Source organism: Coregonus clupeaformis, chromosome 40 (assembly GCF_020615455.1).
Source record: "Coregonus clupeaformis isolate EN_2021a chromosome 40, ASM2061545v1, whole genome shotgun sequence".
NCBI classification, from domain to species: Eukaryota; Metazoa; Chordata; class Actinopteri; order Salmoniformes; family Salmonidae; genus Coregonus; species Coregonus clupeaformis.
In genome coordinates, this window is record NC_059231.1 from 31189268 (window position 1) to 31206590 (window position 17323).

Below are 17323 nucleotides of genomic sequence, written 5' to 3' on the forward strand. Positions count from 1 at the left end.
GAGCTGGTTAGGCAGAAGAAGGAGCGGGGGTTTATAAAGGAACCCAGTCCCGCTCCTCGCACCAAGACAGTGGTGTGTGTTCCCAGTACGGCCCGACCCGTTCCTGCTCCCCGCACTAAGCCAGTGGTGTGTGTTCCCAGTACGGTCCGGCCCGTTCCTGCTCCTCGCATCAAGCCAGTGGTGCGCGTCGCCAGCCCGGTCCGGCCTGTTCCTGTCCCTCGCACCAAACCAGTGGTGCGCGTCGCCAGCCCGGTCCGGCCTGTTCCTGTCCCTCGCACCAAGCCAGTGGTGCGCGTCGCCAGCCCGGCCCGGCCTGTTCCTGTCCCTCGCACCAAACCAGTGGTGCGCGTCGCCAGCCCGGCCCGGCCTGTTCCTGCCCCTTGCACCAAACCAGTGGTGTGCATCGCCAGCCCGGCCCGGCCTGTTCCTGCCCCTTGCACCAAGCCAGTGATGCGCGTCGCCAGCCCGGTCCGGCCTGTTCCTGACCCTCGCACCAAACCAGTGGTGCGCGTCACCAGCCCGGCCCGGCCTGTTCCTGCCCCTCGCACCAAGCCAGTGGTGCGCGTCACCAGCCCGGTCCGGCCTGTTCCTGCTCCTCGCACCAAGCCAGTGGTGCGTGTGTCCAGTCCGGCACGGCCCGTGCCTGTCCCACCGGTGCCTGTTCCGGCACCGGTCAGCTGCTCCACTCCGGAGCCAGAGCAGTCCGCTCCACCGGTGCCTGATCCAGCTCCGGTTAGCTGCTCCACTCCGGAGCCAGAGCAATCCGCTCCACCGGGGTCCAGTCCAGCTCCGGTCAGCGGATCCACTCCGGAGCCAGAGCAGTCCGCTCCACCGGTGCCGGATCCAGCTCCGGTCAGCGGCTCCACTCCGGAGCCAGAGCAGTTCGCTCCACCGTCGTCGGTTCCAGCTCCAGTCAGCGGTTCCAGTCCAGACCCAGACGTCAGCCCCTCTCCAGGTTCGGGGTCTCCCACACCAGGGTCCAGACAGGGCTTGGTACTTCGTGGGAGGAAGGAGAGGGGAAGCAGCGCGCCGAGGTCCAGACCAGACCAGGGGCGCAACAGGGAGGTGGAGAGTAAGTGGTGGTCACGCCCGGAGCCCGATCCGCCTCCGAGGTGGAATGCCCACCCAGCCCCTACCCTGTTATGTTTATGTGGCGCGGTCGGAGTCCGCACCTTTGGGGGGGTACTGTCACGCCCTGACTCAGGGGACTTGTATGTGTTGAGTCAGGGTGTGTATGTTCTATGTTGTATATTTCTATGTTGAGTATCTAGTATGTCTATTTCTATGTTGGCTGGTGTGGTTCCCAATCAGAGGCAGCTGTCGCTCGTTGTCTCTGAATGGGGACCATACTTAGGCAGCCTTTTGGCACTAGTTAGTTGTGGGATCTTGTTCCATGTTAAGGTATGTTGTGTTGTGCTGCCTTGGACTTCACGTATCGTTTCTTTATTGTTTTGTCGTTGTGTTTATTCGTTAATAAACATGTATGCATATCACGCTGCGCCTTGGTCCGTCCCGTCTGTAAACGATTGTGACATTGTCTTAATACAGTATGGTAATTTCTTATCAGGAGGGGAAAATAAAATATCCCTGAACTGTCCACATCTAAAATGTGTAACTAAATAAAGCCAATTGTGATTGAGTTAATATAATCTAGAAATTATATTCTAATTGGCCAATAGTATTTCCAGAATGGTGACTGATTGTAACTAATTCCCCTATAATTTTGTTGCGGCACCCCAAAAGGTTTTTGGAACCAATAAGTTAGTGAGGCTGGCTAATGTATGAGTTTTATACATAAAGAGTTGGACAGCGTGTATATTTTGTCATGATTCTACCTGTCACCAGAGACCTGTCATGGTTCCACCTGTCACCACACTAGAGACTATTATGACACAGGTGTTTTCTATGACTAATTATTTTTACATTTTTAGTCATTTAGCAGACACTCTTATCCAGAGCAATTAGGGTTAAGTGCCTTGCTCAAGGGCACATTGACTGATTTTTCACCTAGTCGGCTCGGGGATTAGAACCAGCGACCTTTCGGTTACTGGCACTATGCTCTTAACCACTAAGCTACCTGCCGCCCTAAGAGAGGTGGGTTTTCTGTTATCCTTTGCAGAAGCTTGATTTGTTTGCCGTGTGCGTTGTCTCCTGAGTGAGTTAGAGTCTTAGTGTTTGTTATTTTCCCAGTTTTACTTTGTACCTTCTGTTGAACGTTTTCCAGTAAAGTATTTACTTTTTTCCTAAACCACTGGTTCCTCGTCTGGTTCTCTTCTCTGCTCATGGGTTCTACCTTACCATGTCACAGCAAGAATCTGCCTCCAACATGGATCCAGCAGAGATCGACCAGCTCAAGAACATTATAACCCACCACGGAGCACTTCTGAGGCGGCAGCAAGAACAACTCTCCCCAATATTAAAGACTTTCCGGGCACTTACCAACTCCCTCCAGCCACTGCACTCCCCCAACCCAGGAGGAGCCACTGCCCAAGTCTCAGCACCCAGTGCTCCAGTTGTCACCGTAGATCCCCCAGGGAACCTGCACCGGGAACCCAAGCTCCCAGCCCCCGAGCGGTATAACGGCCACCCGGGCCAAGATCACCTACATCATCTCTCTACTCACGGGCAAAGCCCTGGTGTGGGCAACGGCAGTGTGGGAACAGCAGCCACCATCCTGCAGCTTCATATCAGCCTTCACTTCGGAGTTGCGACGAGTCTTTGACCACCGAGTGGGTGGACAAGAAGCGTCGATCTGGCTATTGCACCTCCGCCAAGGGCCAGATCAGGCCGACTTCGCCATTGATTTCCCCACCCTTGCCGCCGAGAGTGAGTGGATTACAGAGACTTTCCACCAGGGGCTGTCTAACTCTATCAAGGATGAACTGGCCTCTCGGAAACTGGGGGAGGACCTCGAGTCCCTGATTATATTGGAAATCAAGATCAACAACAGCATCCAAGAACGAGTGAGACAGCACCCCAGTATCCCAGTTCCCCGAGTACCCCAAGCCCCCCGAGCCAAGCACTGAGGAGGCCATACAGCTGGGACGCACACGTCTGAGCCCACAGGAACGCTACAGTCACATGCGCAAAGGCTGCTGCCTCTACTGCGGAGGTCTCGGCCATCTCCGTTCTACATGTCCAGAGCTGACGGGAACACCGGGGCTCACCTGGACAAGGGGAGACCCTGACTAGCTGTGCAGTGACTCCCGGGCTACCCAGTCACCGTCTGTCACTAACCGCGACCCTCCACTGGGACAACCGTCAGCACCAAATCCAAGCCTTCGTGGACTCAGGGGCCGCGGATAATTTCATCCATCAGGACCTCGCCAGATAACTACTAATCCCCTGTGTGAAATGCCCCCATCGCTCTGCAGATTCAAGCTCTCGATGGATGCCCCATCGGCTAAGGCCAGGTGGAATATCAGACCAAGCCCATTCATCTGCAGGTCGGGGTGAACCACTCAGAGGCTCTTAACTTTCTTTTGGTCACTGCTCCCGAGTTCCATATATCCCAAGTCTCATTCCTGGACCGCATTATCTCTACCGCCAGCATCCAAATGGACTCCGTAAAGATTAAGGGTTCCTCAGGTTTGCCAATTATTTATGATGTTTTATAAGAAACTTTGGTGTGGTGGCAGCGCCTCTCATGGCCCTAACCCACAAATCCCAGACCCGTTTTTGCTGGACCCCCGAGGCTGACAGGGCATTCGAGGAGCTCAAGGGACGTTTTACCTCCGGACCCATTCTCGTTCATCCTGATCCTGCTCTTCCCTTCAAGGTTGAGGTGGACGAATCGGACACCGGAGCAGGGGCGGTCCTTAGACAGCGGAATGAGGGGGACAAGAAACTGCACCCATGTGCCTTTCTCTCCAAGCGGTTCTTGCCAGCGGAACGCAACTACGATGTAGGCAATCAAGAGCTCTTGGAAATTAAGTGGGCTCTTGAGGAGTGGAGACACTGGTTGGAGGGGGAACCTCATCCCTTTGTGATCTGGACGGACCACAAGAACTTGGTCTCCATCCAAGAAGCCAATATGTTAAACGCTTGCCAGGCTAGGTGGGCTTTGTTTTTTAACAGATTCAACTTACTGCTAGCCGATCGCCCAAGAACCAGAAAACAGACACCCTATTCCGACAACACTATGTCTCTAACGAGGTGAAGGAACCCAAGCCCATCAACCCCAGCTACCGCATTGTGGCCTCCGTGGTATGGGTTATTGACAACACGGTCCGACAAGCCCAGACCCGAGAACCTGACCCCGGTGGGGACCCGCTAACAGACTTTATGTTCCACGCTCAGCCTGCTCTCAAGTACTACTATGATGACACTCCTCTAAATTAGCTGGGCATCCAGGGGGTAATCGGACACTGGAGTTCCTAAGGCTGAAATTCTGGTGCCCCAACATGATTGAGGATGTGAGATCCTTCATTACGGCCTAGTCCACCTGTGCCCAAAGCAAGTCCTCACGACAGTGATCGGCTGGGTTATCTCCATCCCAAGGGCTGACCACTATCCTGGTTGTCGTCGATCAGTTCTCCAAGGCAGCCAATTTCATCACCCTACACAAGTTGCCCTCCGCTGTTTTATCTCCACTCAGGCCACTAACTGGAGCAAGTTACCCGTCTGGGCCGAATATGCTCACAACACACTGCCGAACTCGTCCACGGGACTTTCTTCATTCGAGTGTCAGTCCGGGTTGGCCGCCCCCACCCCATTTCCTGAACAAGAGGCCGAAGTGGGGGTGCCCTCAGCAGAGGCGTTCAGTTGACGATGTCGCCGCACCTGGACCAGAGCGCGATCCTCCTTGCTTCCCTCCTCTGTCTGACAACAACACCGAAGGCCCCTTAGACTCCTCCGACCGGGTCAATAGGTGTGGCTGTCCACCCTTGATCTCCCCTTAAAAGTGGGCTCTCAGAAGCTCGCCCCGCACTACGTAGGACCATTCAAGATCCTGAGTCGCATCAACCCGGTCACCTATCGTCTCCAGCTCCCCAGGCCATTGAGAGTCTGTCCATCCTTCCACATCTCCCGTCTCAAGCTGGTAAGAACCAGTGCCTGCCCGGGACATCCTGGACCCGGGACTTGTTCGGGACTTCAACCAACTACGTGGTGGTCGCCCTGGCTTTGCAGCTGGCGCTGCTCCTAGAAGGGGGGATATTGTCATGGTTCCACCTGTCACCAGAGGGTGGCAGAGACCCCCTAGAGACTATTATGACACTCAGGTGTTTTCTATTACTAATTATGATTCCCTTTTAAGAGATGTGTGTTTTCTGTAATCCTTTGCAGAAGCTTAATTTGTTTGCCGTGTGCGGTGTCTCCTGAGAGAGTTTGAGTCTTAGTATTAGTTATTTTCCCAGTTTTACTTTGTACCTCCTGTTGAACGTTTTCCAGTAATGTATTTACGTTTTTTCCTAAACCACTGGTTCCTTGTCTGGCTCTCTTCTCTCCTCCTGGGTTCTACTTCAACATGTCACATATTTGACAGATAGACATTGATCATGTCCATTGTCCATCGACATATGACTCCCATAGAAAAGCAATTGGCTCAAGGTTGTTGTTGTTGTTGTGCAAACCAAACCAGAGGAGTGACTGATTTAAACTGTTTTGATTACTCTGGAAAAGTGGCAGCCGAGTGATTGTGATGAGTCATAGTGAATGAGATGGTACTGGGGTATTTCAGTATGTGGAGTGATCAGGGAAAACTAATTGTTTTGGAAGCTTTCATGAAAACCACCTTATATCATTGATAATGCTACGGGATGCATACACTGATAAGTATAGGGGAAAATTTTAATTAGCTTGATTTTACTGTCTGAAAACGCATGTTTTCATAGATGTTGTTTGTAGTGGCATAACAAAGCCTAGCAAAGTGCACTTACAGTATAGACACTTGATATAGATGATTGAATGCCCGCCAAAGATCATGGCCCATCTTATCATTACATTCCAGGACATAAGCTTAGGTTCCTGAATGCCAGTGAATGTGAGTATAGCACTCAAATATGTTAGTGAAACCAAAACCACATACCAGCGACAACACAGTCTAAATGAGTTCTGGTACGAGCATGTTAAATACAAAATGCAACTTTATTAACCTTCATGCCTCCATTCATGTACATGTATATGTTTCAACTCAGTTTAATTTAATTTCACAGCTCCATCCATATGAAAAATACAGAGAAAAAAGCTAAAGGCATTGACAGAATATTTAGACAACTTTTGAAAAACAGAAAGAAAGAACAGAAGAAAAGAAGAAGAAAAACACTTGTTCTATCGACCTTTGAAAAACATTGGGATTCCAAATTGGTTCCCAGAATTCCTTGAGCTAGGGACTCCCTTTGAATCATTGTGGGGCATATCACAATTTTACGGTAAGAATGAAATGCTCTGAATACATTTACAATACAGTCACTTTACATGAATACAGGAACAACAATTACTGTACGCAATAGCAGTAAACTTGAAACAAAGGCATTGGCATCACTATGTAATTCTTCAAAAACAGAGATAAAACAAACACAGAATTGATACAGAAATAAAATAAATATTGAACGGATACAGAAGTGTAATCAGAATTATTTCAAAGGGAGCTCTCCAAGGGTTGGTATTCAGGCCTTTACATATTCAATAGAGCTTTCCCTGCGAACCGCAATAAATTCAACACTGTGTAAAATCAGGTAATTCAAATGTCTCTCACTCTTCTGTGATTTCGCATACTGCAATATGGTTTGGCTGATTATGAAAAAAGCTAAGTAGTTGCACCAATGACCAGGATCGGAGAGGTCAAAACCCAAATGATACGATAACGATAAAATAATTAAATTCTCTAAGTGAAGTTAGTATTGTAAATACATCCATACAAATCATATGGAGCTTCCATGAGACATACATACAGCATGTAAAAAGCTTATATTTGAGGATACTGTATTGAAACGATGGGGTAAGGCTCAGTGCATTGAAAATAAACTGAAAAATGGGAGTCATGTTTTTGCAAAATGGTCTCAGAGTTGATGGCTTTCATTTTTTACAAATACGTCTCTGTCTTAGTATCAATTCAAAGGTCTATATTTGAATGTATATGATACGTGTTAGATGTGAAATAGTTTATGTTTATGCTTTTCTGAGATTCGCTGTGATAGGAGGCACTAATCATTATTGCATAACATTGACCCTGCTTACCGTTAAAGAATTAAGCTCGTAAAAAGTTTTGATTATGCCAAAAGGGAGTGGTAATGCATGCATACAATAAGCCTCTGTGTACACATGCAAAATATTAGTTATTACTTTCAAGTGAAGATAAATTTAAAGAAAATATATGTAAAATTTGGATAAACGATGCTAATGTGAATGAAAACCTTTCAACACAAAAAGAAAACGGAATAAAATAGTTTAATATATTGTTGATATGAATCTGTACTTGTAATTGTAAAATTCTTCAACTCAACATGGTTGGGTGGAGAATGACATATTAAAGTTTGATCAATTTATAAAAGCAATTATCATATTGACCATATTTATATGAAAACGTTCTCTTGTTTTGAGAAAGAAGAAAATCACAAACCAAAATGCACATTTCTGACATCCGATTTGATCATTTATATGAGTATTTTAGATAACAAAACAGTTTAGAATCAATAGCCCCATCTTACTGTATATCAAATCAGATAAATTAGCATTTCTGAAAAATATTTTACATGTATAAATGTATTTCCTTGTATCTAATAATCAAAAGCCCTATTTTCAAATGTATATACAGGCTGTAGAACTGAGTTATAATTTGTATTTCCACTATCACATATATTACAACATTTCAAATATATATATATTTTTACAGAAAATTGTTATATGCAAGATGAAGTGCCCCTCATTTCAGAAAAATACAGTATAAGAATAATAAAATGTGTTGAGAATTATGACTATGTCTAAATGGACTTCATCAATTAAATCATTGTAAAATTATACTTCATAACAAACAAGGTGCTGATGATATGATTGAGCCAAAAAAGGCCAATGAAATATTCACATGTACACAAACAACATATAACAACATAATATGACATATATTATAATACTTCAGCAAACCAAAAGGGAGAGAGACGAATTCTGCATAATATATTTCTGCAAAATATTTTTTTGTTCAGGTAAGGATGTGGTTTTGAATTATAGTACAGTACCACTGGTGTATGCGTGTGTTATTAAATCACTAAGCATATGCTGCAATCTCAAAAACGTTGTCCATAAGCACTTGACTCGACAAAATCTTAACTTACTGGCCTTCTGAAATGAGCTCCTGAAACTGTAAGCATTCAGCATACTCTAATTTCTATGTACTGCACTACAAAAATACTTTGAACATATACAATTATCATATAAGTGGGATTCTGTTGAGAATAGCTATGATAATGATGAACAAGGTCAGATCTATGTCCAATTATCGTAAAAAGGAAAATCTGATAACTTCGTTGTGATAGCAAAAGTTGACGATATTTCTTTCATGTATCTCAGAAAGGTTTATGTAGTGCTATTTGTATGTCCATAGATATCTCTTTCCAACCGGCTGGATAAATTGTCTTTAACTGGTAAATTGCAGTTGATGTCAAACAATATGCAAAATATAAGTGGTTGATGTCATTGCTGTAAGTAATTGAAAGTCGAGCCACATTTTTTTTTCTCCTAATTTTTTCATTTTGGCACTGTACACACTTAGAAAAAATTGTTACAAAAGTTTATTAGGCTTTTCCCATACGAGAACCCTTTTTGGTTCCACGTAGAACCTTTTTTGGTTCCAGGTAGAACTCTTTTGGGTTCCATGTAGAACCCTCTGTGTAAAGGGTTCTACATGGAACTCAAAAGGGTTTTACCTGGAACCAAAAAGGGGTTTTCAAAGGGTTCTCCTATGGGGACAGCCGAAGAACCATTTTAGATTCTAGATAACACTTTCTTCTAAGAGTGTAGGTCTGTCATAGATACATTTAGAAAAACCTGTTCCTCCTCAACCACCCATCATTAATGTGACATTTTCCACACAGTTTAAAGGGAGGGGGTAACCAAAATAAGTGAGCTTGCCTAGAACATTGTGCTGTAGAAATATAGAAATGTGTAGTATAGAGTAGAAACGAAGAAGTGGCACTGGTAGAAATCTGTCTGTGATTGAGGACTTATTTGTGTATGACGTCAGCAACGAGACCAAGGGTACAAGAACATTTCCCTCCTCTGAATGTATTGCTCTTCTATTGAACTCAAGTAACCGAGTGGGTTAGCCCTCTGATCTAAATGTATGCACTCATGACTGTAAGTTGCTTTGGATAAAAGCGTCTGCTAAATGGCATATATTATATTATTATTAACTAAACCCAAGATGTGTTAGCTCTAGACTACTAACACACAAATTATCACAATGCCAATCCCTTTCACTGTAAAGAGCAGGGATACAAAACAAAATCCTTGAACATTATGGAATCATCATATAAGGTGTGAATCTGTAAGGTGCTTCAAAGTCGTTTTCACATACCAGATATGTTAATTTGATTTGTTTTAAAGTTCATTGTACATTGGGGTGTGGATTGATCTTTATTTGTGAAATGGATCAAAGCAGGCATACACAGCAAGATATAATGAACAAGAAACAATAAAAGTCTCGATATTGAAACTATATTTACCCAATGAGATTGCACTTTACTGATTGCTAATCAGAGCACAAAATGCACAAATAAAGTTTTTTTTTTAAATAAAAAGTTTCAAAGAAGCTTAAGGTGATGAACAGCAATGTGGTTAAGTCGTGTGCTAAGAAGAACCATTGGAAGAAAAAAAATAACAAATACCAAAAACAACAAACATGTATACTAAACCTGTATGTATTGCAATATGCGTGGATGTGAACGAGAAGTGAGGTTGCTGATGCTCTCTGTTTGTGGATATACTGTACTCTTTAATCTCAGTTGCTGGTTTGCTGACATTGGGTTGGAGTTAACTCCGCCCCTTACAGTTTCTATATCACTGGCCCACTGGGATGCTTCTGATGCTTCTGAATCTAGAACACTGGTACTAGAACTCATTCTAGAATGCTGACTCTAGAACACTCAAACCAGTTTTTATGGGTACAATCAATGAGTGGATGGCGCCCTCTGCTGCCGGTTGTCCTGAAGCACAGCGAGGCAGGGAGCTGCTGTATGGAAGGAACTGGGAAACAATACTCTCCATGGACGAACCAGAATCTGTGTCTGTTTATTCAATTGGCCAAGGTTTGCCCTATACTTCAAAAACACACATGCACACAGCCCTTCCATCCATTCATCCAGCCATCAAATCCTCCGAGTTCTTTCACATTATAGACGCGAGAAAAGCAGCCATTTTGAACAATATAATCAAAACAAAACACCAAGAAGAACGGTTGCAATTACGATTCCCGTCCAAATGAACGAAGAAGAGCATAACTCCTTCCGAGAAAAACTCCAAAGTGAAACCATCTAAGAACAGTGCTGGGAATAAAGACAGGTTTACGTTAAAACTCAAAATTCAAAAATGATAATAAAAGAGCATTTTCCAGTTCCGACCCTCCTCAGTCACTGAGGATCCAGAACTGACCCTGTTTTTTTTCTCTGTGGACAGACAGACGCCTTTCTGTGCATTTTATTCCGCTCTTCCCACCGCCTCGCAGACAGACGGCGGTGTGTGTCCAGTCCAGCTGAATCACATTGAGGGAGAGACACTGCTCCCCTGGCGGCGATGTGTGTGTGTAAGTGTGTGTATATGCTCCTTCTGATGACATCATCACCCTGCAACTGTATCATACTAGCATGTGTCTCCGTCGGTGCAGGGCCAGGTGGTCTGAGCGCGAGAAGCTGCGGTCACAGTCCGCACACTTGAAGGGTTTGACACCTGTGTGTTTACGGTAGTGGCGTGTCAGCTCGTCAGAGCGGGCAAACTTCCACGTGCAGCCATCCCAGGTGCATTTGTATGGCTTCTCACCTGGACAGGTCAACACAAACAGACAGAAACAGAGACTTGGTAAAGCAGTGACTTTCGCAACATACAATTCATGTGCATGCATTTTTGTATTGCCTAATGATTGATATTTTTCTTCTAAAACGGAAAGTGGAGACATCACAAACATAAAAAAGTAAACATTACTGAGACAGCTTGCAGTTTTGGAGACAGTGCTTGCTAACAAAGAGATTTGCAGTGGTTAATTAACTGTAAATAAGTTAATTGTGTCACCCCACAGTTAAGCTAAAAACACACCAAGGATATTGATGGCCAAGGTACTTAGCAGCTCTGACTATGTCAGCAGTAACTTTATTTACATTTATATATACAGTGAGGGAAAAAGTATTTGATCCCCTGCGGATTTTGTACGTTTGCCCACTGACAAAGACATGATCAGTCTATAATTTTAATGGTAGGTTTATTTGAACAGTGAGAGACAGAATAACAAAAAATAAATCTAGAAAAACGCATGTCAAAAATGTTATGAATTGATTTTTCTATTTTAATGAAGGAAATAAGTATTTGACCCCTCTGCAAAACATGATTTAGTACTTGGTGGCAAAACCCTTGTTGGCAATCACAGAGGTCAGACATTTCTTGTAGTTGGCTACCAGGTTTGCACACATCTCAGGAGGGATTTTGTCCCACTCCTCTTTGCAGATCTTCTCCAAGTCATTAAGGTTTCGAGCCTGACGTTTGGCAACTCGAACCTTCAGCTCCCTCCACAGATTTTCTATGGGATTAAGGTCTGGAGACTGGCTAGGCCACTCCAGGACCTTAATGTGCTTCTTCTTGAGCCACTACTTTGTTGCCTTGGCTGTGTGTTTTGGGTCATTGTCATGCTGGAATACCCATCCACGACCCATTTTCAATGCCCTGGCTGAGGAAAATAGGTTCTCACCCAAGATGTGACGGTACATGGCCCCGTCCATCGTCCCTTTGATGCGGTGAAGTTGTCCTGTCCCCTTAGCAGAAAAACACCCCCAAAGCATAATGTTTCCACCTCCATGTTTGACGGTGGGGATGGTGTTCTTGGGGTCATAGGCAGCATTCCTCCTCCTCCAAACACGGTGAGTTGAGTTGAAGGCAAAGAGCTCGATTTTGGTCCCATCTGACCACAACACTTTCACCCAGTTCTCCTCTGAATCATTCAGATGTTCATTGGCAAACTTCAGACGGGCCTGTATATGTGCTTTCTTGAGCAGGGGGACCTTGCGGGCGCTGCAGGATTTCTGTCCTTCACGGCGTAGTGTGTTACCAATTGTTTTCTTGGTGACTATGGTCCCAGCTGCCTTGAGATCATTGACAAGATCCTCCTGTGTAGTTCTGGGCTGATTCCTCACCGTTCTCATGATCATTGCAACTCCACGAGGTGAGATCTTGCATGGAGCCCCAGGCAGAGGGAGATTGACAGTTATTTTGTGTTTCTTCCATTTGCGAATAATCGCACCAACTGTTGTCACCTTCTCACCAAGCTGGTTGGCGATAGTCTAGTAGCCCATTCCAGCCATGTGTAGGTCTACAATCTTGTCCCTGACATCCTTGGAGTGCTCTTTGGTCTTGGCCATGGTGGAGAGTTTGGAATCTGATTGATTGATTGCTTCTGTGGACAGGTGTCTTTTATACAGGTAACAAGCTGAGATTAGGAGCACTCCCTTTAAGAGTGTGCTCCTAATCTCAGCTCGTTACCTGTATAAAAGACACCTGGGAGCCAGAAATCTTTCTGATTGAGAGGGGGTCGAATACGTATTTCCCTCAATAAAATGCAAATCAATTTATAACATTTTTGACATGCGTTTTTCTGGATTTTTTTGTTGTTATTCAGTCTCTCACTGTTCAAATAAACCTACCATTAAAATGATAGACTGATCATTTCTTTGTCAATGGGCAAACGTACAACATCAGCAGGGGATCAAATACTTTTTTCCCGTCACTGTAGCTCAGATCATCAACCGTTCATGGCGGAGGAGGAGGTCAGAGATGGCAGTGTGGTGCCAGGATAACAACTTCTCCCTCAACGTCAGCAAGACAAAAGGAGCTGATCGTGGACTACAAGAAACGGAGAGGCAAGCACACCCCCATCCACATTGATGGGGCTGTAGTGGAGCAGGTCGAGAGCTTCAAGTTCCTATGTATCCACATCCATAAGGAATTAACATGGTCCACACACAACCACACAGCTGTGAAGAGGGCACGACAGCACCTCTTCCCCCTCAAGAGGCTGAAAAGATTTGGCATGGGCCCTCAGATCCTCAAAAAGTTATACAGCTGCACCATTGTGCGCAACTTGATTGCCTACATCACCGCTTGGTACGGCAACTGCAAGACACCCGACCGCAAGGCGCTACAGAGGGTGGTGAGTACGGTCATCCAGGACCTCTGTACCAGGCTGTGTCAGTGGAAGGGCCAAAACATTTTCAACGAATCCAGCCACCCAAGCCATAGACTGTTCTCTCTGCTACCGCACGGCAAGCGGTATCAGTGCACCAAGTCTGGATCTAACAGGACCTTGAACAGCTTCTACCACGAAGCCATAAGACTGCTAAACAAGACTGCTAAATAGCTCATCAAATGGCTACCCGGACTACATGCATTGGCCCTTTTTTGCACTAACTCTCTTGCACTAACTCTCTGCACACACACTGGATGCTACCCACACACTCACTCATACTTACACTGACACCCCGACACACACATACACACACACACTACATACACCCACACACACATAACATGCACACACATGTATACTGACGCCACACACACACACTCAAACACACACACACACTTTCACACTCACCACATACACTGCTGCTACTGTCTATTATTTATCCTGTTGCCTAGTCACTTTACCCCAACCTACAGTATATGTACATAGCTACCTCAATTACCTCGTACCCCTACACATTGACTCGGTACTGATACTCCCTGTATATAGCCATGTTACTTTTACTAGTTATTGTTATTCGTTATTCACTTATTCACACTTATGCCTTGTGTCACTATTTGTATTTGTTTATTACATGTTTTATCTTTAACTCTGCATTGTTGGATAATGACCTGTAAGTAAGCATTCCACTGTTAGTTTACAAAGCATGTGACAATTACAAAAATTAAAATCTAATAACATTTAAAAATATATATTTGTAGCTAACAGTTCATTCACAAAGTATTAAACAAAACAAAAGCCTTCATAATCTGTCATAACAAAATAAAATAAAACATTATAGACTTGTTAAAATACTCCAGACCAGAAGGTGGCAGTAGTGGTGCTATCTTAAGCTTTGTTTCCATTGGCACGTAGTAGGACCATGTTGCTATATAGCCAATGTTAGCTAGCTGCGTTAATGTTGCTAGCTAGAAGCCCTGTTGATAGCTAGATGGCCACAACTAGATAACCACTAGCTAGCAAGATGTTGACGAAATAATTGAATTCACTCTCCACTATCCCATACTGCCAGTGCCATCTAGCCAAATTTCTAGTTTATATGTTGCGCTACCGAATGATGATGCTAACGATTTAGCTAGCTAGCAAGCTAGCAAACTGGCACTAGCAGTATAATGCCATGATCACGTCATGTCGGAGTAATCGGAGGAACGACTTGTCTACTTCGGAGGAACGACTTGTAGAGTTCATATGCTCGGAACTCGGAAGGAACACAAGAGCCATTCTCACCATTGACAGACAAAATTGTGGCCATGGTTGTTGACATTTTCTGTGGTGCATGACGTCAGAGTTCATCATGTGGGAAAGATCGGGGTCCCGAGATCATACCCGAGTTTCCTAGTCATAATTCTGAGTTGGAGGGGCATCCACGTGCATTTTTCCCAGTAGGAAGGACGTATTTACGAGTTCCTGACTTGACGTAAACATGGAATAAAGTTGGCTAGAGCTCACTCTGTCCAGCACTGCTTTTGGCAGAATAGCTGCTTCACTAGTTGGTGATTTTGACTGCCGACATGCTTGTCAGAGGTGCTAAATACCTTAGCCATCAGTATCCTTGGTGTGTTACTAGCTACAGTGGCTAGATAGCTAGCTTATGGAGGAAGCATTTAGCTAGTGTTTAGCATTATTGCTGGTTACCATCCCATTCGTTTGACTGACTCAGTTAGCAAGCTAGCTATCTAGCTAATGGACAAGTTTTGTGCACATTGTTGTCAAACTTACAATATAAAACATTTGTAAACTAAAAATAATGCTCCTTCATGCACAAAACTCCTTAGCTAGATGTGCAATATGTAACTAGGAATTGCTCTAGAAAAAACTTGCAGATGTATTGTTTTAGTTAAAGTTACATTTCTAAATTTTTCAACTTCATCTTTATCATCTCCAGCACCACCCCAACATCAACATATGTGAAATTGTCGCATTTCTATGTTTTGTAGTAAAAAAGATAGAGGAACATAAGTGTTTCCAATGACATCATCGGTGTGCATTGTGTGATTTCAACCAATTATGAGTAGGCATTGCCTACTAATTGTCTACTAGGTTGACGAGATCCGATCCTCATTTATTAAGTCAAATGACACCGCTGGTCCTGCTCACACTGTCCTACCCTATGCTTTGACTTCTTTCTCCCCTCTCTCTCCAGATGAAATCTGCTCACACTGCCCTACCCTATCCCCTCCTCTCTTCTCCAGACCATTCCCGGAGACCTTCTCCCTTACCTCACCTCACTCATCAACTCATCCTTGACCGCTGGCTATGTCCCTTCCATCTTCAAGAAAGCGAGAGTTGCACCCCTCCTCAAAAAACCTACACTTGATCCCTCCGATGTCAACAACTACAGACCAGTATCCCTTCTTTATTTTCTCTTCAAAACTCTTGAGCGTGCCGTCTATAGCCAACTCTCCTGCTATCTCTCTCAGAATGACCTTCTTGATCCAAACCAGTCAGGTTTCAAGACTGGTCATTCAACTGAGACTGCTCTTCTCTGTGTCACGGAGGCTCTCCGCACTGCTAAAGCTAACTCTTTCTCCTCTGCTCTCATCCTTCTAGACCTATCTGCTGCCTTTGATACTGTGAACCATCAGATCCTCCTCTCCACCCTCTCCGAGTTGGACATCTCCGGCGCGGCTCACTCTTGGATTGCGTCCTACCTGACAGGTCGCTCCTACCAGGTGGCGTGGCGAGAATCTGTCTCCGCACCATGTGCTCTCACCACTGGTGTCCCCCAGGGCTCAGTTCTAGGCCCTCTCCTATTCTCTCTATACACCAAGTCACTTGGCTCTGTCATATCCTCACATGGCCTCTCCTATCATTGCTACGCAGACGACACACAACTAATCTTCTCCTTTCCCCCTTCTGATAACCAGGTGGCGAATCGCATCTCTGCATGTCTGGCAGACATGTCAGTGTGGATGTCGGATCACCACCTCAAGCTGAACCTCGGCAAGACGGAGCTGCTTTTCCTCCCGGGGATGGACTGCCCGCTCCATGATCTCGCCATCATGGTTGACAACTCCGTTGTGTCCTCCTCCCAGAGTGCAAAGAACCTTGGTGTGACCCTGGTCAACACCCTGTCGTTCTCCGCTAACATCAAAGCGGTGACCCGATCCTGTAGGTTCATGCTCTACAACATTCGCAGAGTACGACCCTACCTTACACAGGAAGCGGCAGAGGTCATAATCCTGGCACTTGTCATCTCCCGTCTGGATTACTGCAACTCGCTGTTGGCTGGACTCCCTGCCTGTGCCATTAAACCCCTACAACTCATCCAAAACGCTGCAGCCCGTCTGGTGTTCAACCTTCCCAAGTTCTCTTACGTCACCCCGCTCCTCCGCACACTCCACTGGGTTCCAGTTGAAGCTCGCATCTGCTACAAGACCATAGTGCTTTCCTACGGAGCTGTCAGGGGAACGGCACCTCCTTACCTTCAGGCTCTGATCAGTCCCTACACCCAAACGAGGTTATTGCGTTCTTCCACCTCTGGCCTGCTGGTCCCCCTACCTCTGCAGAAGCACAGTTCCCGCTCAGCCCAGTCAAAACTGTTCGCTGCTCTGGCACCCCAATGGTGGAACAAGCTCCCTCACGACGCCAGGACAGCAGAGTCACTGACCACCTTCCAGAGACACTTGAAACCCTACCTCTTTAAGGAATACCTGCGATAGTATAAAAGTAATCATTCTACCCCACCCCCACAAAAAAATAAAAAAATAATAATGATAATTAGAAATCAAATAAATAAAAAAGTGAAAAAAAACACTAATAACAAATAAAATAACAAAAACAATATATATAATACAAATGAAGATTAAAAATATACTCTAAAAAACTATTGAAAAATTAGAAAAATATATTTAAAAAATGGTAAAGTGGTTGTCACACTGGCTATCA

The 17323-nt window shown here is 45.0% G+C and overlaps 1 protein-coding gene across 1 annotated transcript in view; it reads right to left on the bottom strand.

The window, feature by feature from the left end:
• Positions 1-8881: 8881 nt before the first annotated feature.
• The window catches only part of LOC121551204 (Krueppel-like factor 12), a 70531-nt gene continuing 62089 nt past the window's right edge, over positions 8882-17323 (bottom strand). The window contains exon 4 of the mRNA XM_045212127.1: positions 8882-10968. Coding sequence (XP_045068062.1) covers positions 10787-10968 — 182 coding nt within the window. The 3' untranslated portion in view covers positions 8882-10786. The remainder of the gene's footprint in view (positions 10969-17323) is intronic.